The sequence below is a fragment of the Eubalaena glacialis genome, chromosome X (genome assembly GCF_028564815.1).
Source record: "Eubalaena glacialis isolate mEubGla1 chromosome X, mEubGla1.1.hap2.+ XY, whole genome shotgun sequence".
Taxonomy (NCBI): Eukaryota; Metazoa; Chordata; class Mammalia; order Artiodactyla; family Balaenidae; genus Eubalaena; species Eubalaena glacialis.
Window position 1 is genome coordinate 33215409 of NC_083736.1, and position 25906 is coordinate 33241314.

Here is a 25906-nt window from a genome sequence, read left to right on the forward strand (position 1 = left end):
CAGATATAGGAATTATTTCTAGGTTCTAAAGGTGGTTAAGGATCCCAGAGCCTGAAGGGAGATTTAAATATATCAACAACTATCTGAGTAACAAAGCATTTGTTTCTCTCTTATTGCCTCACTCTCTTAAAGACTTTAACTCAGTTCAAGCTGTATTACTGTTACCACTGAGGAATTATCAAAAACAGGAAAAAATATTAGATATTAGATTAAATTTCATTTGACTGTATATGACTACTAGGTTTATACTTAGGAGTTAATTATTAAGGGTGAGAATCTCAATGATTAATAAAATTTGCTGAAGACTGAGGTAGCCTAAGGCCAAAAGATGTGAATAGTTGTACTTTTTGTTTTTATGGAAAATATGTGGTAGGTGAAAGGAAGTGCATGCACCCAGTTGAGTGAATGTGAGATGTAGAGTAGTTTGCAGTTCTTCTTTGGATTTTTTTTCTCTGTATAGATTTATTGCTGATGGTTATTTCATAAGCTCTGAGATATTAAGAAAGCATGATTTAACAAAAGGATTCATTATTCTATATATTCTTTTCTGATTTTGATCACAGTTATCTAAAAGTAATTAACTATTAGGAAACACTAAACAGATTCAGATCTAGCTCCATCTGTAATCTAGAGCTGCCCAAATTGCCTACTTGACTAATACTCCAAGAGTGGGTTTAGGGTAGGTGCGGTGCTACTTCTTCCCAATGACCTTAGGGATTTCCTGTGATTAGGTTAAGAAGAAAATTAGATATCATTCTATTTCTACATATAATAATGTCTTGGTATATAAAAGGACTAGAATCTGTCCTGTTCACCATTCTGTGCCCAACTCCTGGCATAGGAGGCACTCAGTAAATACTGATTGAATAAATGCATATATACACACCTAAATATTAACATGTCTTGCTCATATTGTAGGACGATTTTCACAAAGATTCCAAGATACAACTGTGGATCCTGATTTTGCATACACTAAATTTGAAAAAATAGAAAAGAAAGCACATGAAAAGCATTATGCAGGATACATTAAATATTTAAGAAATGTGCACCTGCAGAAAGAAGAACAGAGGTAAAGTTCACTTCCTCAAACAGTGTGAAACAGAGCATGGTGCCTGTAGAGCCAGAATTTTTTTCTTTACTCTTTAGGTTCTTTTTTAGTGATTTAAATGACTTTTCATGAACGAAAATAGCAAAACATTGAACTACTTTAACTGCATTTATTTCCTTTTTTACTTTTGATTTGGGAATGTCTTAGGTGGACTTCCCCAGAAGCAGATTCTGAGACAGGAATTCCAGCACATGTGATTTTTGGAGAATGTTCTTTTGGGAGAAACCTGCACAATATGAGGAAAGCAGGAGAGGGCAGAAGAGAGAACTCAGAAATAATGTGTTTCAAATAAAGTTTACTCTCAGCCTGATACCTAGGGTCTTTTGAGCATAAATTATACCATGTTGTTGTTCCTGCCTTGAGTCATTGACTGTGAGCTGTCCTTGGGTATGGTAGGGTGGGCGTAGCTTCCTTGAGGAGGTGTTTGAGAATGGGGTCCCCTCAACAGAGGGCAATTTTATGCAGATTAGTGCTTCTGTCTGCTTCAGTGGATCTGAGTGGGTCAGTAACAGCATGTACTATGGGGAATATTTGGATTTACTGATGTATTTTCTAAAAGACTTAGCCTCAGTTAATTATTATTATGATTTCACTAGGAAACACATGTACTCATATAATGATACAGACATAGGATTACAGCCAGCATCGGGTCTATAGTCACCCACACTCTCAGAAGCAGAAATAGAAGAGTAATCTTCAGCACAGCGTCGGATCAAATGTAACCAATTGCTAAGTACCAGAAATATAGCATCCACGGAGACAAAGTCTTTGAGAAGAAAGGCATGTGCAATATTTTACATTTTATTATACCATGAGAATTCTTAAAATATCTTTTGGTAATATTGAACAATTAATTTTGGAATAATGTGATTTCTCACAGGTTCTCAAAGGACTTAAATCAGACCCATCCTCACCCCATGAAAAACATGATTGCAGCTTAATCTTGACACCAAAGCAAATTCATCAAGTAATTGTTGGTAAGAATCTATAAAAACCTACTGAACAATTTTTTTAGCAGATTTATTGAAGTATAATTTATATTACATAAAATTCACCAGGTCAAAGCATGAAAATCAATGAATTTCAGTGAATTTACAGGTTTATGCAACCGTCATCACAATTCAGTTTTACAGTGCTGCCATCACCCTCATGTCTATATGCAAGTTACTCCCAATTCCCAGCCCTAGCCCCAGGCAACCATTAATTAGCTTTCTATCTCTATAGATTTGCCTATTCTGAACATTTCATGTAAAAGGAATCATATAATATGTGGTTTCCCTTATATTGTTTGTTTAGCTTAGCATAATGTTGGTAAGGTTCATCCATGTGGTAGTAGGTATAAATATTTTGTTCCTTTTTGTATCTAAATAGTATCTCATTTTATTAGGAATACCACATTTTGTTTATCCATTTACCAGTTGATGGACATTGAGCTATTTCCAGTTTGAGGCTATTGTGAATATTTCTGCTATAAACACTCACATATAATTCTTCGAGTGAACATATGTTTTTATTTCTTTTGGTTAGATTCCTAGGAGTAGAATTGCTGAGTCATATGGTAAGTTTGTGTCTAACTTTTAAAGAAATTTCCAAAAATTTTCCACAGTGACTGCACCAAGTTACAATCCCTCCAACGGTGTATTAGGGTTACAGTTTCTCCACATTTTCACCAGCAATTGTTATTATCTGTCTTTTTGATTACAGCCATCCTAGCGGGTGCAAAATGTTCTCTCATTGTGATTTTGATTTGCATTTCCTTTTTGACTAAGATGTTGAATATATTTTCATGCATTTACTTAGAGGTACAACAATTTAAATTGTATATCTTATTTGGAGAAATGTCTTTGCCCAATTTTTAACTTGAATATTTACCTTCTCATTATAGAGTTGTAGGAATTGTTTATGTATTCTGAATACAAGTTTTTTATCAGATATATGATTTCCAAATATTTTCCCTAAGTCTGTGGCTTGGTGTTTTTTTTTTTTTTTTCTTTTCATTTTCTTAATAATGTTGTTTAAAGCACAGAAATTTTTAATTTAAATGAAATTGAATTTATTAAATTTTTTACTTTTATAGATCATGCTTTTCATATCATGCCCAACAATCTTTAGCTAGCTCAAGGTCACAAATATTTTCTCCTATTTCCTTTTAAACATTTTATATATATATATTTTTTTTCAGTACTTCATTCTTTTTGCTTCCTGAGTTGTAATCCATTGTTTGAATATATCACAATTTATTTATCCTCTGATAACTTTTTTTTTATTATTATTTATTTTTTAATCAGTCATCAATTTTATACACATCACTGTATACATGTCAATCCCAATCGCCCAATTCAGCACACCACCATCCCCACACCACCGCAGTTTCCCCCCCTTGGTGTCCATACATTTGTTCTCTACATCTGTGTCTCAACTTCTGCCCTGCAACCCGGTTCATCTGTACCATTTTTCTAGGTGCCACATACATGCGTTAATATATGATATTTGTTTTTCTCTTTCTGACTAACTTCACTCTGTATGACAGTCTCTAGATCCATCCACGTCTCAACAAATGACTCAATTTCGTTCTTTTTATGGCTGAGTAATATTCCATTGTATATATGTACCACAACTTCTTTATCCATTCGTCTGTGGATGGGCATTTAGGTTGCTTCCATGACCTGGCTATTGTAAATAGTGCTGCAATGAACATTGGGGTGCATGTGTCTTTTTGAATTATGGTTTTCTCTGGGTGTATGCCCAGTAGTGGGATTGCTGGGTCATATGGTAATTCTATTTTTAGTTTTCCTTAAGGAACCTCCATATTGTTCTCCATAGTGGCTGTATCAATTTACATTCCCACCAACAGTGCAAGAGGGTTCCCTTTTCTCCACACCCTCTCCAGCATTTGTTGTTTGTAGATTTTCTGATGATGCCCATTCTAACTGGTGTGAGGTGATACCTCATTGTAGTTTTGATTTGCATTTCTCTAATAATTAGTGATGTTGAGCATCTTTTCATGTGCTTTGTGGCCGTCTGTATGTCTTCTTTGGAGAAATGTCTATTTAGGTCTTCTGCCCATTTTTGGATTGGGTTGTTTGTTTCTTTAATATTGAGCTGAATGAGCTGTTTATATATTTTGCAGATTAATCCTTTGTCCGTTGATTTGTTTGCAAATATTTTCTCCCATTCTGAGGGTTTTCTTTTCGTCTTGTTTATGGTTTCCTTTGCTGTGCAAAAGCTTTGAAGTTTCATTAGGTTCCATTTGTTTATGTTTGTTTTTATTTCCATTACTCGAGGAGGTGGATCAAAAAAGATCTTGCTGTGATTTATGTCAAAGAGTGTTCTTCCTATGTTTTCCTCTAAGAGTTTTATAGTGTCCAGTCTTACGTTTAGGTCTCTAATCCATTTTGAGTTTATTTTTGTATATGGTGTTAGGGAGTATTCTAATTTCATTCTTTTACATGTAGCTGTCCAGTTTTCCCAGCACTATTTATTGAAGAGACTGTCCTTTCTCCATTGTATATCTTTGCCTCCTTTGTCATAGATGAGTTGACCATAGATGCGTGGGTTTATCTCTGGGCTTTCTATCTTGTTCCATTGATCTATGTTTCTGTTTTTGTGCCAGTACCATATTGTCTTGATTACTGTAGCTTTGTAGTATAGTCTGAAGTCAGGGAGTCTGATTCCTCCAGCTCCGTTTTTTCCCCTCAAGACTGCATTGGCTATTCGGGGTCTTTTGTGTCTCCATACAAATTTTAAGATGATTTGTTCTAGTTCTGTAAAAAATGCCATTGGTTATTTGATAGGGATTGCATTGACTCTGTAGATTGCTTTGGGTAGTATAGTCATTTTCACAATATTGATTCTTCCAATCCAAGAACATGGTATATCTCTCCATCTGTTGGTATCATCTTTAATTTCTTTCGTCAGTGTCTTATAGTTTTCTGCATACAGGTCTTCTGTCTCCCTAGGTAGGTTTATTCCTAGGTATTTTATTCTTTTTGTTGCAATGGTAAATGGGAGTGTTTCCATAATTTCTCTTTCAGATTTTTCATCATTAGTGTATAGGAATGCAAGAGATTTCTGTGCATTAATTTTGTATCCTGCAACTTTACCAAATTCATTAATTAGCTCTAGTAGTTTTCTGGTGGCAGTTTTAGGATTCTCTATGTCTAGTATCATGTCATTTGCAAACAGTGACAGTTTTACTTCTTCTTTTCCAATTTGGATTCCTTTTATTTCTTTTTCTTCTCTGATTGCTGTGGCTAGGACTTCCAAAACTATGTTGAATAATAGTGGTGAGAGTGGACATCCTTGTCTCGTTCCTGATCTTAGAGGAAATGCTTTCAGTTTTTCACCATTGAGAATGATGTTTGCTGTGGGTTTGTCATATATGGCCTTTATTATGTTGAGGTAGGGTCCCTCTATGCCCACTTTCTGGAGAATTTTTATCATAAATGGATGTTGAATTTTGTCAAAAGCTTTTTCTGCATCTATTGAGATGATCATATGGTTTTTATTCTTCAATTTGTTAGTATGGTGTATCACATTGATTGATTTGCATATATTGAAGAATCCTTGCATCCCTGGGATAAATCCCACTTGATCATGATGTATGATCGTTTTAATGTGTTGTTGGATTCTGTTTGCTAGTATTTTGTTGAGGACTTTTGCATCTATATTCATCAGTGATACTGGTCTGTAATTTTCTTTTTTTGTAGTATCTTTGTCTGGTTTTGGTATCAGGGTGTTGGTGGCCTCATAGAATGAGTTTGGGAGTGTTCCTTCCTCTGCAATTTTTTGGAAGAGTTTGAGAAGGATGGGTGTTAGCTCTTCTCTAAATGTTTGATAGAATTCACCTGTGAAGCCATCTGGTCCTGGGCTTTTGTTTGTTGGAAGATTTTTAATCACAGTTTCAATTTCATTACTTGTGATTGGTCTGTTCATATTTTCTGTTTCTTCCTGGTTCAGTCTTGGAAGATTATACCTTTCTAAGAATTTGTCCATTTCTTCCAGGTTGTCCATTTGATTGGCATAGAGTTGCTTGTAGTAGTCTCTTAGGATTCTTTGTATTTCTGAGGTGTCTGTTGTAACTTCTCCTTTTTCATTTCTAATTTTATTGATTTGAGTCCTCTCCCTCTTTTTCTTGTTGAATCTGGCTAATGGCTTATCAATTTTGTTTATCTTCTCAAAGAACCAGCTTTTAGTTTTATTGATCTTTGCTATTGTTTTCTTTGTTTCTATTTCATTTATTTCCGCTCTGACCTTTATGATTTCTTTCCTTCTGCTAACTTTGGGTTTTGTTTGTCCTTCTTTCTCTAGTTTCTTTAGGTGTAAGGTTAGATTGTTTACTTGAGATTTTTCTTGTTTCTTTAGGTAGGCTTGTATAGCTATAAACTTCCCTCTTAGAACTGCTTTTGCTGCATCCCATAGGTTTTGGATTGTCGTGTTTTCATTGTCATTTGTCTCTAGGTATTTTTTGATTCCCTCTTTGATTTCTTCAGTGATCTCTTGGTTATTTAGTAGCGTACTGTTTAGCCTCCATGTGTTTGTGTTTTTTACGTTTTTTTCCCTGTAATTGATTTCTAATCTCATAGCGTTGTGGTCAGAAAAGATGCTTGATATGATTTCAATTTTCTAAAATTTACTGAGGCTTGATTTGTGACCCAAGATGTGATCTATCCTGGAGAATGTTCCGTGCGCACTTGAGAAGAACGTGTAATCTGCTGTTTTTGGATGGAATGTCCTATAAATATCAATTAAATCTATCTGGTCTATTGTGTCATTTAAAGCTTCTGTTTCTTTATTTATTTTCATTTTGGATGATCTGTCCATTGGTGTAAGTGAGGTGTTAAAGTCCCCCACTATTATTGTGTTACTGTCGATTTCCTCTTTTATAGCTGTTAGCAGTTGCCTTATGTATTGAGGTGCTCCTATGTTGGGTGCATATATATTTATAATTGTTATATCTTCTTCTTGGATTGATCCCTTGATCATTATGTAGTGTCCTTCCTTGTCTCTTGTAACATTCTTTATTTTAAAGTCTGTTTTACCTGATATGAGTATAGCTACTCCAGCTTTCTTTTGATTTCCATTTGCATGGAATATCTTTTTCCATCCCCTCACTTTCAGTCTGTATGTGTCCCTAGGTCTAAAGTGGGTCTCTTGTAGACAGCATATATATGGGTCTTGTTTTTGTATCCATTCAGCAAGCCTGTGTCTTTTGGTTGGAGCATTTAATCCATTCACGTTTAAGGTAATTATCGATATGTATGTTCCTATGACCATTTTCTTAATTGTTTTGGGTTTGTTTTTGTAGGTCCTTTTCTTCTCTTGTGTTTCCCACTTAGAGAAGTTCCTTTAGCATTTGTTGTAGAGCTGGTTTGGTGGTGCTGAATTCTCTTAGCTTTTGCTTGTCTGTAAAGCTTTTGATTTCTCCATCAAATCTAAATGAGATCCTTGCCGGGTAGAGTAATCTTAGTTGTAGGCTCTTCCCTTTCATCACTTTAAGTATATCATGCCACTCCCTTCTGGCTTGTAGAGTTTCTGCTGAGAAATCAGCTGTTAACCTTATGGGAGTTCCCTTGTATGTTATTTGTCGTTTTTCCCTTGCTGCTTTCAATAATTTTTCTTTGTCTTTAATTTTTGCCAATTTGATTACTATGTGTCTCGGCGTGTTTCTCCTTGGGTTTATCCTGTATGGGACTCTCTGCGCTTCCTGCACTTGGGTGGCTATTTCCTTTCCCATGTTAGGGAAGTTTTCGACTATAATCTCTTCAAATATTTTCTCTGGTCCTTTCTCTCCCTCTTCTCCTTCTGGGACCCCTATAATGTGAATGTCGTTGTGTTTAATGTTGTCCCAGAGGTCTCTTAGGCTGTCTTCATTTCTTTTCATTCTTTTTTCTTTAGTCTGTTCCGCAGCAGTGAATTCCACCATTCTGTCTTCCAGGTCACTTATCTGTTCTTCTGCCTCAGTTATTCTTCTATTGATTCCTTCTAGTGTAGTTTTCATTTCAGTTATTGTTTTGGTCATCTGTGTTTGTTTGTTCTTTAATTCTTCTAGGTCTTTGTTAATCATTTCTTGCATCTTCTCGATCTTTGCCTCCATTCTTATTCCGAGGTCCTGGATCATCTTCACCATCATTATTCTGAATTGTTTTTCTGGAAGGTTGCCTATCTCCACTTCATTTAGTTGTTTTTCTGGGGTTTTTTCTTGTTCCTTCATCTGGTATATAGCCCTCTGCCTTTTCATCTTGTCTATCTTTCTGTGAATGTGGTTTTTGTTCCACAGGCTGCAGGAATGTAGTTTTGAACATTTTATATTTTTAGATCTTATGTTTAGCACTGCAATTCCTTTTTATGTTTTAAAAATTTTTGTTTATGGTATGAGTTGAGTCTAAATTCATATTGTTATATATGGATATTCAATGGTCCCAGCACCATTTGTTGAAAATACTATCATTTCTCATTGAGTGCCTTGACACCTTTGTCGAAAATCAAATGATCAAATGTGTCAAGGTTTGTTTCTGGATTCTTAATTCTGTTCCATTGATCTGTATGTCTATCCCAATGACAATTCTATACTGTCGATAAGTAGCTTTATGGTAAGTTTTGAAATCAGTAAGTGCAAGTCCTCCAAATTTGCTCTTCTTTTTCAGGATTGCTTTGGTTATTCTAGGTATAAATAGGATCTTATTAGACCCACTTTGTCTGTCTTGTTCTTGTATCTCTGTCTTAATATTTCTGGCTCACCTCTGTATTGCTTGCCTCAACCAGTACTGAAATCTCATAATTCATGGGACATTGAGGCAGAGTACTCAGGAAGTTCTTACCTCAGTAGTGGAGAATAATTATTACTATTTAAAGCACTGCTCTGGACCCGGGTAACATTCATAAAAGAAAAATCTGGAAGGACCAGTCTGTTTTAAGGTAACTTCCTTCCAGAGCAGAGCTCAAGAATATTATAGAAATATGAAAAAGTATCCAGTACCTAATGAGGTAAAATTTACTATATTGACATCCAAACAAAGATTACAATACATAGGAAGAAGCAGGAAAATACAACCCATAATAAAGAGAATTATTAATCAGTTAAATCTGATTAATACTGATACATAGGTTAGAATTATCAGACAATGACACTAAAATAGTTATTGTACCTGTATTCCATTTATTCAAAAAGTTATGCAGAGACATAGAAGATATGCAAAAACGATCCATATAATCTACAGATTCACCACAGTTCCAACCAAAATCCCATCAGGATCTTTTGTAGAAATTGACAGGCTCATTTTAAAATTCACATGGAAATGCAATGTAATTAGAATAGTCAAAACAGTTTTGAAAAAGGAAAACATGTTGGAGATAAAACACTGCTTGATTTCAAGATTTATTATAAAGCTATAGTAAGCCAAACCGTATGTTATTGGCATAAATATACACCAATGAAACATAAGGTTCAGAAATAGACCTATATATATTGGACAACTGAATTTTGACAAAGGTAAAAGGCATTGAGGTTCAAAAAGGTGCAGAAAGCATAGTCTTTTCAATAAGTAGTGCTACAGACCTACTAGAGAATGGACTTGAGGATATGGGGAGGGGGAAGGGCAAGCTGTGACAAAGTGAGAGAGTGGCATGGACATATATACACTACCAAATGTAAAATACGATAGCTAGTGGGAAGCAGCTGCATAGCACAGGGAGATCAGCTCGGTGCTTTGTGACCACCTAGAGGGGTGGGATAGGGAGGGTGGGAGGGAGGGAGACGCAAGAGGGAAGAGATATGGGAACATATGTATATGTATAACTGATTCACTTTGTTATAAAGCAGAAACTAATACACCATTGTAAAGCAGTTATACTCCAATAAAGACGTTCAAAAAAAAAAAAAAAAACGAATGTGACCATATACAAAAATTAACTCAATATGGATCAAAGACCTAAACTTAAGAGCTAAAACTATAAAACTCTTAGAAGAAAACAGGTGAAATTTTTCATGGCATTGGGTTTGGCAATGATTTCTTGGATATGACACCAAAAGCATAGGCAACAAAGGAAAAAATAAACCAGATTTCATCAAAATGAAAAACTTTTTTGTGCATCAAAGGACACAATAGAGTGAAAAGACAACCTTCATAATATGAAAAACTATTTGCAAATAATATATTTGATAAGTGGTTAATATCCAGGATGTATAAAGAACTCCTACAACTCAAAAACAAGAAACACAATTAAAAATGGACAAGACTTGAATAGACGTTTCTCCCAAGAAGACATACAAATGCTCTGTAAGCACATGAAAAGATGCTCAATATCATTAGTCATTAGTGAAATGCAAATCAAAACCACAGTGAGAAACCACATCACATGTGTTAGTATGGCTGTGATTAAAAAAAAAAAAAATAGTGCTAGAACATGAAAGTCACACACCAAAAAAAAAGAAAAAAAAGGAGTTTGTAGCCATACCTTATATCATGTGCCAAAACTAAATAAAAATAGATCATAAGCCATGTGCTTCCTTCCTTATAGAAGATATAATGACAAATAAGCACATGGAAAGATGCACAACATTGTTCATTGTAAGGGAAACACAAAATAAAACCACAATGAGATAGTGCTATTAATCTATTAGAATGGCTGAAAAACTTACCATTTCAATTGTTGCTGAAGATGTGAGGGAACTGGGACTCTTGTACACTGCTAGTGGGAATGTGAAATTATACAACCACTTTAAAGCAGTTTGGCAGTTTCTTAAACATTTAAACACACGTGTACCATATTACCCATCCATTATACTCCTAGATATTTATCCAAAAGAAATGAGGGCATATTTTCAAACAAATACTTGTTCGCAAATGTTTTAGCATCCTTAATTTTAATAGGCCATACCTGGGAAGAATCGAAGTGTTAACAGGTGATATATAAACATTCACCTATAATGGACTACTACTTAGTAATATAAAGGAATGGACTGTTGACACACGAAACATCTTAAATGGATCTCCAGAGAGTTTGCTGAGTGAAAGAAATCAGAGAAAAACCATACATGCTATATTATTCCACTCATATTAAAGTCTAGAAAATGCAAACTGATCTATAGTGACATAAAGCAGATGAGTGGTTGTCTGGAAAGGGGGAATACAGAGGATGGTGGTAGGGAGAAACTATAAAGGGGCCAAGAATACTTTTTGGAGTGATGGATGTTCACTCTCTTCATTGTGGTGATCGTTTCAGGTATTTCACCTGTATACAGGTATATATATTTGTCAACACTTACGAAATTCTGTACTTTAAACATGTACAGTTTGCTGTATACCAGTTAAAATTAAGCTGTTAAAAAAGCAGGATAAGACATAATTAAGATTGTTATGATATAAAAACTTCTAGCATTTAAAGGGGGAAATTTAAAATTTAAACAGTGAGTCATGGGAAGTTACCAATTTCTGTAAGTTCTGGATAAGTGAACATAAATGCATTTATGGGAGTGGAGAGGGTGTAGGAGAATGCAAATTCATGTACTGAGTTATAATTAGTGCTAATAATTTTGTCATGTAATTTTCCATATAATCACAATATGTATTGAATTTTGGCCAATCACCTCAAATTATGGACATTTAGATAAAAAGCTCTGTTAATAATTTCTGATATTATAGTAAATATTTTAAGTACTATTTTTAACGAATTAATCGATCAGCATATAGTATGAAAACTTAAGTAAGTCAATGAACACATTTGTCAACATTAAACTTAGTAACTTTTCATTTTTTCAAGGCCCTCTGTCCTTAACTTTGGTGATGTTTGTGTGAACTCAACAAATACTCATCTACTACATGTTATTAATATGCTACCTATTCATATTTTGATCCAGTTAGATGTCAGTTTGCAAGAACTTCGGAAAACCAACCAATTTTCATATGTGATTCCACCTACAGCTAGTACTTATGTTTCAGTGATATTTGAATCTCCCACTATTGGAAAATTTTGGAAGTAGGATTTATTTTCAAATTTCTGTTTGCTAGAATCAAAATGTCCTTTTGTATATTTACCCCAATTATTGTAGTATATATTATGTTTGGTCCCCAAACATAGAAACTATATGTGCAGCAATTTGTAGATTTGTAGATTCATATTTCAATGGTAGTCTAATTACCTTTCATAATTATTTTGATATTGTTTACTAAGAATTGTTGATGTCAATCAATAATATATGCATTTTTACATGTAACTGAATTCTACCATTCAGTTAAGAGGTGTTATCAGTTAAATTTGGATGCCTTTGCTGTGTTGCAGGTCTTTCACCTTTACAGTGAACAATATGCCTGGTGGGCACATCCTAGTGATGGCAGTTGTCTTGCCAGTAAAACTTGAGCTATCTGCTAATGAGCTAGTACTGAGACCACAAGGCTTCTTGGTGAAAACATGTTTTAGGGGGATGGTTAGGTTGTATAATCGTCAGAATTATTTTGTCAAATTTGAATGGCAACCGATAAATACAGGAAAAGGGATGGCATTTTCCATTTGTCCAGCTAAAGGTAATAGTTTATTCTGTTTGTTTGATTTAGACATTCATTTATTCATGTATTCAGGCATTAATCATATCTGGAGTGTGTACTGTATAATGGTGATAAGAACGTAGAAGTAAATCACAAATGGTCTTGGGACAATGGGACATTCCTTCCCTCCTTCCTTCCCTACGTCCTTCCCTTCCTCTCCCCCTCCCTCCCTCTTTATCTCTAATTTAGAAATAGTCTTCATTTGAGATCTAAGTAGACTATACTTCAGGTCACAGAGGAGTCCTGGTTTGTTGAATTCTTGCCTTAGGTGCTTTTCCTGTGAATATCAGTCATTCCCAAATCATGACTTCTATATAACTCTACCAGTGTTGGTAACAGGGAGTGTTATAAACAAGCTCGAGTATTAATTTAAGTTCACTTAATTTTAGTGCAGATATAGGTGGAGATGTTGACAAATTTAACAAGTGGAAGAGGAGGACTGTCCGTTTATTATGGCTGGAGATCATTGATATAACCACATTTAATCTTTTTATTAATCTGGATAGATTTAGCACAATCCCAGATTATAATTTTTTTCAATCAATCAATTAATTAATTAATTTATTTATTTTTGGCTATGTTCGGTCTTTGTTTCTGTGCAAGGGCTTTCTCTAGTTGTGGCAAGCGGGGGCCACTCTTCATCGCGGTGCGCGGGCCTCTCACTATCGTGGCCTTTCTGGTTGCGGAGCACAGGCTCCAGACGCGCAGGCTCAGTAGTTGTGGCTCACGGGCCTAGTTGCTCCGCGGCATGTGGGATCTTCCCAGACCAGGGCTCGAACCCGTGTCCCCTGCATTAGCAGGCAGATTCTCAACCACTGCGCCACCAGGGAAGCCCCCCCCAGATTATAATTTATTAAGCATTCGAGGTATACTTCTGTCAATATTTAGCAGATTCATTTGACCAAGCTCTTTTTTGTTGTTGTTGTTATTAATACTGGAAATACTGGGTCCTGCCCCAAACTAGAAAAAAGTGGAGTAAATGATCAGAGAAGAAAAAGAAAATATTTCTGCAGATTTCAGAGATTCTAGATAAACCTTCTCCAGTTTTTTTGAACAGGTATCAGTTGTAGTTACATTATCTGCATTCCAGCTATAGATTCTGATCAAGCACGTGATATGGCACTAAGGGTGTCAGAAAAGCACAGTGCACAGGTACTTTTCCTTGTATTTCTGCATCCTAGCCAGTGTTGAGTGGCTGGGCTACCCCCTCGTGGCTGCCATGGAAATGCTGTGAAAATGCTTCATTTGTCAAAAGTGGAATTACAATGTTACAAACTTCTCATGGTTTTTAGTACTCTATTTTTACAGGGAGATTTTAGTATTTACTTTTCTTTTTTTTGGGTTGCTCGTAACAGCTCTTACATTTTTTTAAATCAAAGCAAAAAACACAAAGACATTTAATTCCAAATACAGTGTTAATATGAATAATACCATTAGCCTTTAAGTACTTTTAATTTTTTTAGAACACAAATGATACAATACTTGAATCTATTTGATATAGCATCAAGGAAAGTATGCATAATTTATATTATATACCTAGATTTCACTAGCGTCATTTTCCTTCTGCTGCTCAGAATATTCATATAATAATTACTCACTTTTGTTTTTGCCTCTTTGTATAAATCTTTTTCTTTTTAACATCTTTATTGGAGTATAATTGCTTTACAATGGTGTGTTAGTTTTTGCTTTATAACAGAGTGAATCAGCTATACATATACATATATCCCCATATCTCCTCTCTCTTGCGTCTCCCTCCCACCCTCCCTATCCCACCCCTCTAGGTGGTCACAAAGCACCGAGCTGATCTCCCTGTGCTATGTGGCTGCTTCCCACTAGCTATCTATTTTACATTTGGTAGTGTATATATATGTCAATGCTACTCTCTCACTTCGTCCCAGCTTACCCTTCCCCCTCCCCACGCCCTCAAGTCCATTCTCTACGTCTGCGTCTTTATTTCTGTCCTGCCCTTAGCTTCTTCAGAACCATTTTTAATTTATTTTTTTTAGATTCCATGTATATGTGTTAGCTTACGGTATTTGTTTTTCTCTTTCTGACTTATTTCACTCTGTATGACAGTCTCTAGGTCCATCCACCTCACTACAAATAACTCAATTTTGTTTCTTTTTATGGCTGAGTAATATTCCATTGAATATATGTGCCACATCTTCTTTATCCATTCATCTGTCAGTGGACACTTAGGTTGCTTCCATGTCCTGGCTATTGTAAATAGAGCTGCAGTGAACATTGTGGTCCCTGACTCTTTTTGAATTATGGTTTTCTCAGGGTATACGCCCAGTAGTGGGATTGCTGGGTCATATGGTAGTTCTATTTTTAGTTTTTTAAGGAACCTCCATACTGTTCTCCATAGTGGCTGTATCAATTTACATTCCCACCAACAGTGCAAGAGGGTTCCCTTTTCTCCACACCCTCTCCAGCATTTATTGTTTGTAGATTTTTTGATGATGGCCATTCTGACTGGTGTGAGGTGATACCTCATTGTAGTTTTGATTTGCATTTCTCTAATGACTAGTGATGTTGAGCATCCTTTCATGTGTTTGTTGGCAATCTGTATATCTTCTTTGGAGAAATGTCTATTTAAGTCTTCTGCCCATTTTTGGACTGGGTTATTTGTTTTTTTGATATTGAGCTGCATGAGCTGCTTGTAAATTTTGGAGATTAATCCTTTGTCAGTTGCTTCATTTGCAAATATTTTCTCCCATTCTGAGGGTCTTCTTTTCGTCTTGTTTATGGTTTCCTTTGCTGTGCAAAAGCTTTTAAGTTTCATTAGGTCCCATTTGTTTATTTTTGTTTTTATTTCCATTTCTCTAGGAGGTGGGTCAAAAAGGATCTTGCTGTGATTTATGTCATAGAGTGTTCTGCCTGTGTTTTCCTCTAAGAGTTTGATGGTGTCTGGCCTTACGTTTAGGTCTTTAATCCATTTTGAGTTTATTTTTGTGTATGGTGTTAGGGTGTGTTCTAATTTCATTCTTTTACATGTAGCTGTCCAGTTTTCCCAGCACCACTTATTGAAGAGGCTGTCTTTTCTCCATTGTATAGTCTTGCCTCCTTTATCAAAAATAAGGTGACCATATGTGCATGGGTTTATCTCTGGGCTTTCTATCCTGTTCCATTGATCTATATTTCTGTTTTTGTGCCAGTACCGTACTGTCTTGATTACTGTATCTTTGTAGTATAGTCTGAAGTCAGGGAGCCTGATTCCTCCAGCTCCATTTTTCTTTCTCAAGATTGCTTTGGCTATTCAGTGTCTTTTGTGTTTCCAAGCAAATTGTGAAACTTTTTGATCTAGTTCTGTGGAAAATGCCAGTGGTAGTTTGATAGAGATTGCATTGAATGTGTAGATTGCTTTGGGTAGTATAGTCATTTGCACAATGTTGATTCTTCCAATCCAAGAACATGGTGTATCTCTCCATCTGTTTGTATCATCTTTAATTTCTTTCATCAGTGTCTTATAATTTTATGCATACAGGTCTTTTGTCTCCTTAGGTAGGTTTATTCCTAGATATTTTATTCTTTTTGTTGCATTGGTAAATGGGAGTGTTTCCCTAATTTCTCTTTCAGATTTTTTCATCATTAGTGTATAGGAATGCAAGAGATTTCTGTGCATTAATTTTGTATCCTGCTACTTTACCAACTTCATTGATTAGCTCTAGTTGTTTTCTGGTAGCATCTTTAGGATTCTCTATGTATAGTATCATGTCATCTGCAAACAGTGACAGCTTTACTTCTTCTTTTCCAATTTGGATTCCTTTTATTTCTTTTTCTTCTCTGATTACTGTGGCTTAAACTTCCAAAACTATGTTGAATAATAGTGGTGAGAGTGGACAACCTTGCCTTCTTCCTCAACTTAGAGGAAATGGTTTCAGTTTTTCAGCAGTGAGAACGATGTTGGCTGTGGGTTTGTCATATATGGCATTTATTATGTTGAGGTAAATTCCCTCTATGCCTGCTTTCTGGAGGGTTTTTATCATAAATGGGGGTTGAATTTTGTGGAAAGCTTTTTCTGCATCTACTGAGATGAACATATGGTTTTTCTCCTTCTATTTGTTAATATGGTTTATCACATTGATTGATTTGAGTATATTGAAGAATCCTTGCATTCCTGGGATAAACCCCACTTGATCATGGTGTATGATCCTTTTAATGTGCTATTGGATTCTGTTTGCTAGTATTTTGTTGAGGATTTTTGCATGTGTTCATCAGTGATATTGGTCTGTAGTTTTCTTTTTTTGTGACATCTTTGTCTGGTTTTGGTATCAGGGTGATGGTGGCCTCGTAGAATGAGTTGGGGAGTGTTCCTCCCTCTGCAATATTTTGGAAGAGTTTGAGAAGGATAGGTGTTAGCTCTTCTCTAAATGTTTGATAGAATTCGCCTGTGAAGCCATCTGCTCCTGGGCTTTTGTTTGCTAGAAGATTTTTAATCACAGTCTCAATTTCAGTTCTTGTGATTGGTCTGTTTATATTTTCTCTTTCTTCCTGGTTCAGTCTCGGAAGATTATGTTCTTCTAAGAATGTGTCCATTTCTTCCCGGTTGTCCATTTTATTGGCATATAGTTGCTTGTAGTAATCTCTCATGATCCTTTGTATTTCTGCAATGTCAGTTGTTATTTCTCCTTTTTCTTTTCTAATTCTGTTGATTTGAGTCTTTTCCCTTTTTTTCTTGATGAGTCTGGCTAATGGTTTATCAATTTTGTTTATCTTCTCAAAGAACCAGCTTTTAGTTTTATTGATCTTTGCTATTGTTTCCTTCATTTATTTTTCATTTATTACTGATCTGGTCTTGATGATTTCTTTCCTTCTGCTAACTTTGGGGCTTTATTGTTCTTCTTTCTCTAATTACTTTAGCTGTAAGGTTAGGTTGTTTATTTGAGATGTTTCTTGTTTCTTGAGGTAGGATTGTATTGCTATAAACTTCCCTCTTAGAATTGCTTTTGCTGCATCCCATAGGTTTTGGGTCGTCGTGTTTTCATTGTCATTTGTTTCTAAGTATTTTTTGATTTCCTCTTTGATTTCTTCAGTAATCTCTTAGTTATTTAGTAGTGTATTGTTTAGCCTCCATGTGTTTGTAGTTTTTTACAGATTTTTTCCTGTGATTGATATCTAGTCTCATAGCGTTGTGGTTGGAAAAGACACTTGATTCGATTTCCGTTTTCCTAAATTTACCAAGGCTTGATTTGTGACCCAATATACGATCTATCCTGGAGAATGTTCCTTGAGCACTTGAGAAGAAATTATATTCTGTTGTTTTTGGATGGAATGGCCTATAAATATCAATTAAGTCAATCTTGTTTAATGTATCATTTAAAGCTTGTGTTTCCTTATTTATTTTCATTTTGGATGATCTGTCCTTTGGTGATAGTGGGGTGTTAAAGTCCCCTACTATGATTGTGTTACTGTTGATTTCCCCTTTTATGGCTGTTAGCATTTGCCTTATGTATTGAGGTTCTCCTCTGTTGGGTGCATAAATATTTACAATTGTTATATCTTCTTCTTGGATTGATCCCTTGATCATTATGTAGTGTCCTTCTTTGTCTCTTGTAATAGTCTTTGTTTTAAAGTCAATTTTGTCTGATATGAGAATTGCTACTCCAGCTTTCTTTTGATTTCCATTTGCATGGAATATCCTTTTCCATCCCCTCACTTTCAGTCTGTATGTGTCCATAGGTCTGAAGTGGGTCCTTTTTAGACAGCGTATATACGGGTCTTGTTTTTGTATGCATTCAACCAGTCTGTGTCTTTTGGTTGGAGCATTTAATCCATTTACATTTAAGGTAGTTATCAATCTGTATGTTTCTATTACCATTTTCTTAATTATTTTGGGTTTGTTATTTTTGGTCTTTTCCTTTCTTCTGTTTCCTGCCTAGAGAAGTTCCTTTAGCATTTGTTGTAAAGCTGATTTGGTGGTGCTGAATTCTCTTAGCTTTTGTTTGTCTGTAAAGGTTTTAATTTCTCCATCGAATCTGAATGAGATCCTTGCTGGGTAGAGTAATCTTGGTTGTAGGTTTTTTCCCTTTCATCACTTTAAATATGTCCTGCCACTCTCTTCTGGTTTGCAGAGTTTCTTCTGAAACATCAGCTGTTAACCTTATGGGGATTCCCTTGTATGTTATTTGTTGTTTTTCCCTTGCTGCTTTTAATATTTTTTCTTTGTATTTAATTTTTGATAGTTTGAATAATATGTGTCTTTGCGTGTTTCTCCTTGGGTTTATCCCGTATGGGACTCTCTGTGCTTCCTGGACTTGATTGACTATTTCCTTTCCCATATTAGGGAAGTTTTCAACTATAATCTCTTCAAATATTTTCTCAGTCCCTTTCTTTTTCTCTTCTGCTTTGGGAACCCCTATAATTCGAATGTTGGTGCATTTAGTCTTGTCCCAGAAGTCTCTGAGACTGTCCTCAATTCTTTTCATTTTTTTTTCTTTATTCTGCTCTGTGGTAGTTATTTCCACTATTTTATCTTCCAGGTCACTTATCCGTTCTTCTGCCTCAGTTCTTCTGCTATTGATTCCTTCTAGAGAATTTTTAATTCCGTTTATTGTGTTGTTCATCATTGTTTATTTGCTCTTTAGTTCTTGTAGGTCCTTGTTAAACGTTTCTTGTGTTTTCTCCATTGTATTTCCAAGATTTTGGATCATCTTTACTCTCATTACTCTAAATTCTTTTTCAGCTAGACTGCCTATTTTCTCTTCATTTGTTTAGTCTGGTGGGTTTTTACCTTGCTTCTTCATCTGCTGTGTGTTTCTCTGTCTCCTCATTTTGCTTAACTTACTGTGTTTGGGGTCTCCTTTTCGCAGGCTGCAGGTTCGTCGTTCCCATTGTTTTTGGTGTTTTCCCCCAGTGGCTAAGGTTGGTTCAGTAGGTTTTGTAGGCTTCCTGGTGGAGGGGACTGGTGCCTACGTTCTGGTGGGTGAGGCTGGATCTTGTCTTTCTGGTGGGCTGGACCACATCCAGTGGTGTGTTTTGGGGTGTCTCTGACCTTATTATGATTTTAGGCAGCTTCTCTGGTATTGGGTGGGGTTGTGTTCCTGTCTTGCTAGTTGTTTGGCATAGGGTGTCCAGCACTGTAGCTTGCTGTTTGTTGATTGGAGCTGGGTCTTAGCATTGAGATGGAGATCTCTGGGAGAGATTTCGCCATTTGATATTATGTGGAGCCGGGAGGTCTTTGGTGAACCAGTGTCCTGAACTTGGCTCTCCCACCTCAGAGGCACAGGCCTGACACCCGGCTGGGGTACCAAGACCCTGTCAGCCACACGGCTCAGAAGAAAAGGGAGGAGAAAAAAGAAAGAAAGAATAAAATAAAATAAAGTTATTAAAATAAAAGACAATATAAAAAAAATTAAAAAGTCATTAAAAGAAGAAGAAAGAAGCGAGCAACCAAACCAATAAAAAATCCACCAATGATAACAAGCTCTGAAAACTATACTAAAGAAAAAAAACAACAAAACACGGACAGACAGCCCCTTAGGACAAATGGTAAAAGCAAAGCTGTACAGACAAAATCGCACAACGAAGCATACGTATACATACTCCCAAAAAAAGAAAACAGAAAAAAAAAATATATATAACTTTTAGGAGGTCTGAGGTCTTCTTCCAGCGTTCAGTACGTGTTCTGTAGGAATTGTTCCACATGTAGATGTATTTCTGATGTATTTGTGGGGAGGAGGGTGATCTCCACGTCTTATTCCTCCACCATCTTGAAGGTCTCCTGTATAAATCTTTTTATTGAGTTATTTTTCTTACATCCCTTTTGTTATATCGTGTTGGGAAAGAAGAAGTTTTCTTCTACCCTTAGGTTCTTTTCGTTGGTGTAAGAATTAAACTGACATGGGACAGATTAACAGGAGAAAATCAAACAAAAGTTTAATAACATGTATGCATGAGGCAGACCCAGGAAAACCCAGTAACTTGCCAGAGTGGCCACATCCTCACCTTAAATGTCATCTTCAGCTAAAGACAAAAGAGGATGTTAGGGGTAGTGGATTGGGGCTTCAAAGGTGAGAAAGGGAATTCACATGCAGATGGAAAAGCAAATGTTTGGTAAACAGATGTTTGCTGGGTCATGGTACACAGAGTGGACTTGATCTCTAGGCCCAGCTGAGCCTCCCCTATCACAGCCAGCCCATATTCTTTGCATGTATCTCTGGTGATAGCTCTATTCTGGGAACTAGCCCTTTATCTAAATTCTTTTAGGCAGTTAAGGAAGAGGTAACAAGAAAAAACTTCCTGAGTCTTCTGTTTCTTAAAAATAATCAGCTTAAATTAATCCTCATGCCAAAGAGACACATTTTGGGGTGGCAAATTTTTGTGCTCCTAGAATTGGTTTTACATCCTACATAATGCATTTAATCGTATCCCTCTCTATATTTTTGTAAACTAAAGTGAAGAGTTATAATTTAAATTTTATGTTGTGATTGTCCTTTCTTCCTGAGGCATGATACATTTTGGATTTGTATTTGGATAGTGGATATTATAAGGGGAGAATGGAAGAGTGGATTGATGTTGTCTAAGATAGAATTGGTTTCTCATTTGACTTTTTCATTAGATATTGTTTATGTTTCTGCTTGTTTTGTTATGTGTTCATCCTTGTTGTCTTTAACCATACTGAACTCTTGAGTCCACTCAATCCTCAGACTTGTCTTCAGTCAGTTCACCCTCATTGTCTTTCTCAATTCTGTCACTCCTTGGCCATTTGTAGTACCTTCCCTGCCAATCCCAGCCGTGCTCAATTCAGCCATCCAATTTATTTCTCCTGTCCCATGATATACATAATATTCCTGGAGAAAAATATATAGCCATGCTGGTTGAAGGGAAAATATTGACCTCAAGCTAACCCTCTCAATATGGATCTATAATCCTTGTGCTGCTCTCAACTCTTCTCTGAAAGCTTAGGTGTCTTTATAAATAGCATTGACTCTTCTTTGTCAGAGTTACTTCCCATCACAGTCTTCTCTACACATCACTCTCTTCTAGTACCATCACTTCTACATTTCCCATAGACTTTGTCCTCCTGCAGAGTTCCTGCTCATTCTTCAGTCACAACTCAAATGCCATCTCCTTATGATGAAGTTTCCTCCACTTTCTTGGGCTAATTTAGAACTCCCCACCCAACCTCTTTTCCACTCCCATTGTGTATTTGTTACGTCACCTACAGTTATTTGTTTATGTCCATCTCCTGTTGTGTTAGATGTTACTAAGCCCATATCTGATATCCATTCCCCTTCCTTATGGGACCCTCATTTTGTTTGGGAAAGCAATGTTCTTATTTATGTATCTCTTTTCCCCAGCCTTTCTTGCCAATGAGATATGGACAGAAATTTCTTTTAGCTTCATCCCCCTTCTATATGCCAGGTACTGTTTGAAGTACTTCTGCTTATATTAGCTTATTTAATCCCTATGTCAATTCTCTAAGAAACAGTTGTTATCCCCACTTTATGTATGAGGAATCTGTGTTACATAGGTTTAGTAAATCGTCCGAAGTCTCAGCTAGTAAGCGTCAGAGCTGAAATTTGAACCAGGGAGTTTGACCGGAGAATTTGTGCTCTTTTTAACTACTGTGCTTTGATACCTTTCCACACTGAGGAAGGCCACGTGATAAGGAATGGCAGTGTGGGAAGCTAGGAGCATTGCTCCTTGAAGGCATTGTCAACCTGTTAAGGCAGCCCTGGAATACCTGGCCATGGACTTCTGATTGCATAAGATAAATAAACTCGTATCTACCTAACCCACTGTAACAGGACTTATTGTTACTTATAGACAAATATAATTCTGATGGATCCCAACTAGACTGTTAACTCTTCCATGAATAGTTTCTCTTCTTTTTATAAATTATTGTGCCAACCATAGTATTGGCATTCAAGAGTATTAATAATAATATCTGACACTAGGTGCTTTCTGGGCATTACACACTATGTTAATCCCTTTATGTGTGTTGTTATCTCCCTACCTGGCCACTGCAAAACTAGGAGGTAGGCACTATACCTTTTTCAAGGTTGAGAAAACTACCGTTGCATGTGAGTCAACCTGACTCAAGGCAAAGTTTGTTGTGATGGTCAAGCATCTCTCTGTTCAGTATCCTGTGCCTTTGAATCTCAGATGATCCTCTCTTCCTGAGGGAAGAGCTTCTAAGTCATTCTTTCCATCAAGTATTATTTTCTTAGACCAAAGGAGATGATGAATTTAAACAGGTAAAGCAGCTCACAGCAAATGTGCCTTATACCCTCCTGGGTTCTAAATACATTTGAATTATAGAAATGTGTTAATTACTAATAGCTACATCAGAAGTTATATCTCTAGGGATGTGAACATTAAAACAAAAAAAAGCCTCTGGTAATGATAATTCCTTCCTCCAAAAACTGAATGAGTGTCTGGTGTGTTTCAGAGTGTTGAGAAATGTGGAGGGGACATTTGATCAGGGATCGCAGATGGTTTTCTACTGTCTAGATGTAAAGTCATCTCTAATCCTAGAGTGTCGCTTCATTGATAAATTTTAAATTTTTTGCTATATGTTGGCATACTTTTTGTCAGATATTTTGTTCTGCCTATTACAGTTGGAGCATAAGGTATTCCCTGTATTTTGTTTAATTTAAATAATTTGTTATAAAATGTCATTACATTTTTATGCCATCTCTTATTTTGGATATTAAAAAATAAATATAGTTAAAATGCGGTAAATTTCTTGTTCTCTCTAAATTCTCTGTAGGCACTGTTGAACCATACTCCCTATTGGAATGTGAAGTGACATGGCAGCCGGGTTTTGATTCTCCAGAAAGGGGAGAATTTATTCTTCACATCAATGAAGGAAACACACTGACACTGAAATGTCTTGCACATGTAATGATTTCCCTTGAATATTATTTTTATTTTGAGGGCTATAAATTGGTTGAGTATGCATATGCGTATATAGTTGCGTATATATACTATGTTAGTAAAAACTGATTTGACATGTAATACTTAGTTAACTAAACTGTCTTAGCATCTTCTTGGAGCCACTTCTCTACCATAAATGAAGACTTTGCTAAAAAATGTGTTGTATTATCTAGAATTAACTCAGAAATCCAAGGCTTTTGTGCCAACAATACTAGATTGTTATTAGAGACTCTATAAATATATAATACCAAGGGAGCCACTTGAAATTAAATTATTTCTTTAATAAATGCCAAAGAAAAATAGAGAAAATTATATTATTGCATTTTTCATATTTAGTTGTAATTAATAATTCAGTATGAAATGGATCATGTGATTTATATAGCAAGGAAATATAGAAAATTCTTCCATATTCCATATGGAATATACTTATAATAAAAATGTAAGTAAAGTGAAGGCTGCAATATGTAATTTTAACTTTCTTTCTGTGGTAGAACCCAGAAGACCTTAACTTCATGGCTTTTAATTACCAAGGATATGCTTTACATGTGTACCAAATTCCCTTCCCAATGTTCTTAGTAATTTAACACAACCCAGTGCTGTTTTACTAAATCCCATCTCTGTCTCCAGGCCATGATCATGTTCTTACATATTTTAGCTATGAAGAAGCTTATAGCCTTAAGATATAAGAGATCCATCCACTTTTATGATGGCAAGTGGGAGTCAGAAATCAGTAGGGTCTTTCCTTTGCCCCAGGCTTGAAATAAGCTACTGCTTTCACTATGTTTAAATCACTTATTAATTCTTTTTAAAACTTTGTATTGAAGTATAGTATACTACAGAAAGGTGCACATATTATAAAGTATGTATCACTCAATTATTTTTTACAAACTAGTAACACCCTTGTAACTCACACCCAGATCAACCTGATCAAGAAACAGAACATGACTAGCATCACAAAAGAACCCCCCTAGTCCACACTTCCAGTCACTATGTGTCCCTCCCAGGATCATCACAATCCTTACTTCTAAGAGCATAGATTAATTTTGGTTTTAAACTTTATATAAATGTCATCACACCATATGTTCTCTTCTATGCCTGGCTTCTTTTGTTCATCATTAGGTTTGTGGGATGCATCTATGCTGATACATGTGGTGACAGATTATTCATTCTCACTCCTGAATAGCATTCCATTTGGTTAGACTATACAATCAGTTTTCCATCACACAGGTGATGAGGGTTTGGATTGTTTCAGATTTTTGGCTAATGTAATAGTGTTTCTGTTAACATTCTTCTGTCTTTTGGTGAACATATGTATACAGTTCTTTAACTGTTATTTACATAACTGTGTTTGACAAGTTTACTAATATAAATTTGCTCATATACTCACCCCATGTGTATTTTTTCTAACAGATAAAAGATGAGCAATTTAGTAATGTAGACTTAGCATTAATAATAAGTATCATTTTTTAAAAAAATTTATTGGAGTATAGTTGATTTACAATGTTGTATTAGTTTCAGGTGTACAGCAAAGTGAATCGGTTATACGTATACATGTATCCAGTCTTTTTTTTTTAAGATTCTTTTTCCATATAGGCCATTACAGAGTATTGAGTAGAGTTCCCTGCACTATGCAGCAGGTTCTTATTAGTTATCTGTTTTATATATAGTAGTGTGTATATGTCAGTCCCAATCTCCCAATTTATCCCTCCCCCCCTTATCCCCTGATAACCATAAGGTATCATTTATTATTGTGTCTCAGGTACGATGCAAAATGACGTTCTTGTATTATCTCATTTAATCCTTACAACAACTCTATAAGGAATGTATTAATAACTCAATTGATGGGTGTGGAAATGGAGCATTAGAATGGTTAATTATCTAGTACAAGTTCACACGTGCAGTAAATGCCCTATTGGAATTTATATCCAAAGTGATCTGCCTCCACAGCCTTTGCCGTTACCCTCTCATAAAATTTGATTTCCGCTTTCCCTACACTAGGATTGGTTAAGAATTAAACTCTGAGATATCAGTATACTGAACTAGATTATTTCTGGCCAATTTTTCAAGCCCTTGAGGTTAAGTGAACTTACTTAAGAGTAAGTGAAGTGTTACTCTTAAGAAAGTAAAGAAGGAGGAATGTGAAACGATTAAATAAAATGTTCATTTAAGGTTTTTCATTAATTATGAAGGACTTAATTGACCATTTCATCTTTTGTTAGCTTTGTTTGAAAGTTTATTTTTCCAGTTATCCGAATCATGTTCTTCAACTAATTATACAAATGTATTAAAATCTCCTAAGACAATAAGAAATAATATGTATTATTTATAGTAGGGTCTATTGTAAAGAGCACTGAATGAGGAATTAGAAATC

At 35.6% G+C, this 25906-nt stretch overlaps 1 protein-coding gene across 1 annotated transcript in view; it reads left to right on the forward strand.

Moving 5' to 3' along the window:
* CFAP47 (cilia and flagella associated protein 47) overlaps window positions 1–25906 on the forward strand; it is a 486133-nt gene that overhangs the window by 33929 nt on the left and 426298 nt on the right. The window contains 8 exon segments of the mRNA XM_061178124.1: window positions 919–948; window positions 950–1069; window positions 1705–1888; window positions 1989–2081; window positions 5510–5514; window positions 11870–12085; window positions 12389–12630; window positions 23369–23499. Coding sequence (XP_061034107.1) covers window positions 919–948; window positions 950–1069; window positions 1705–1888; window positions 1989–2081; window positions 5510–5514; window positions 11870–12085; window positions 12389–12630; window positions 23369–23499 — 1021 coding nt within the window.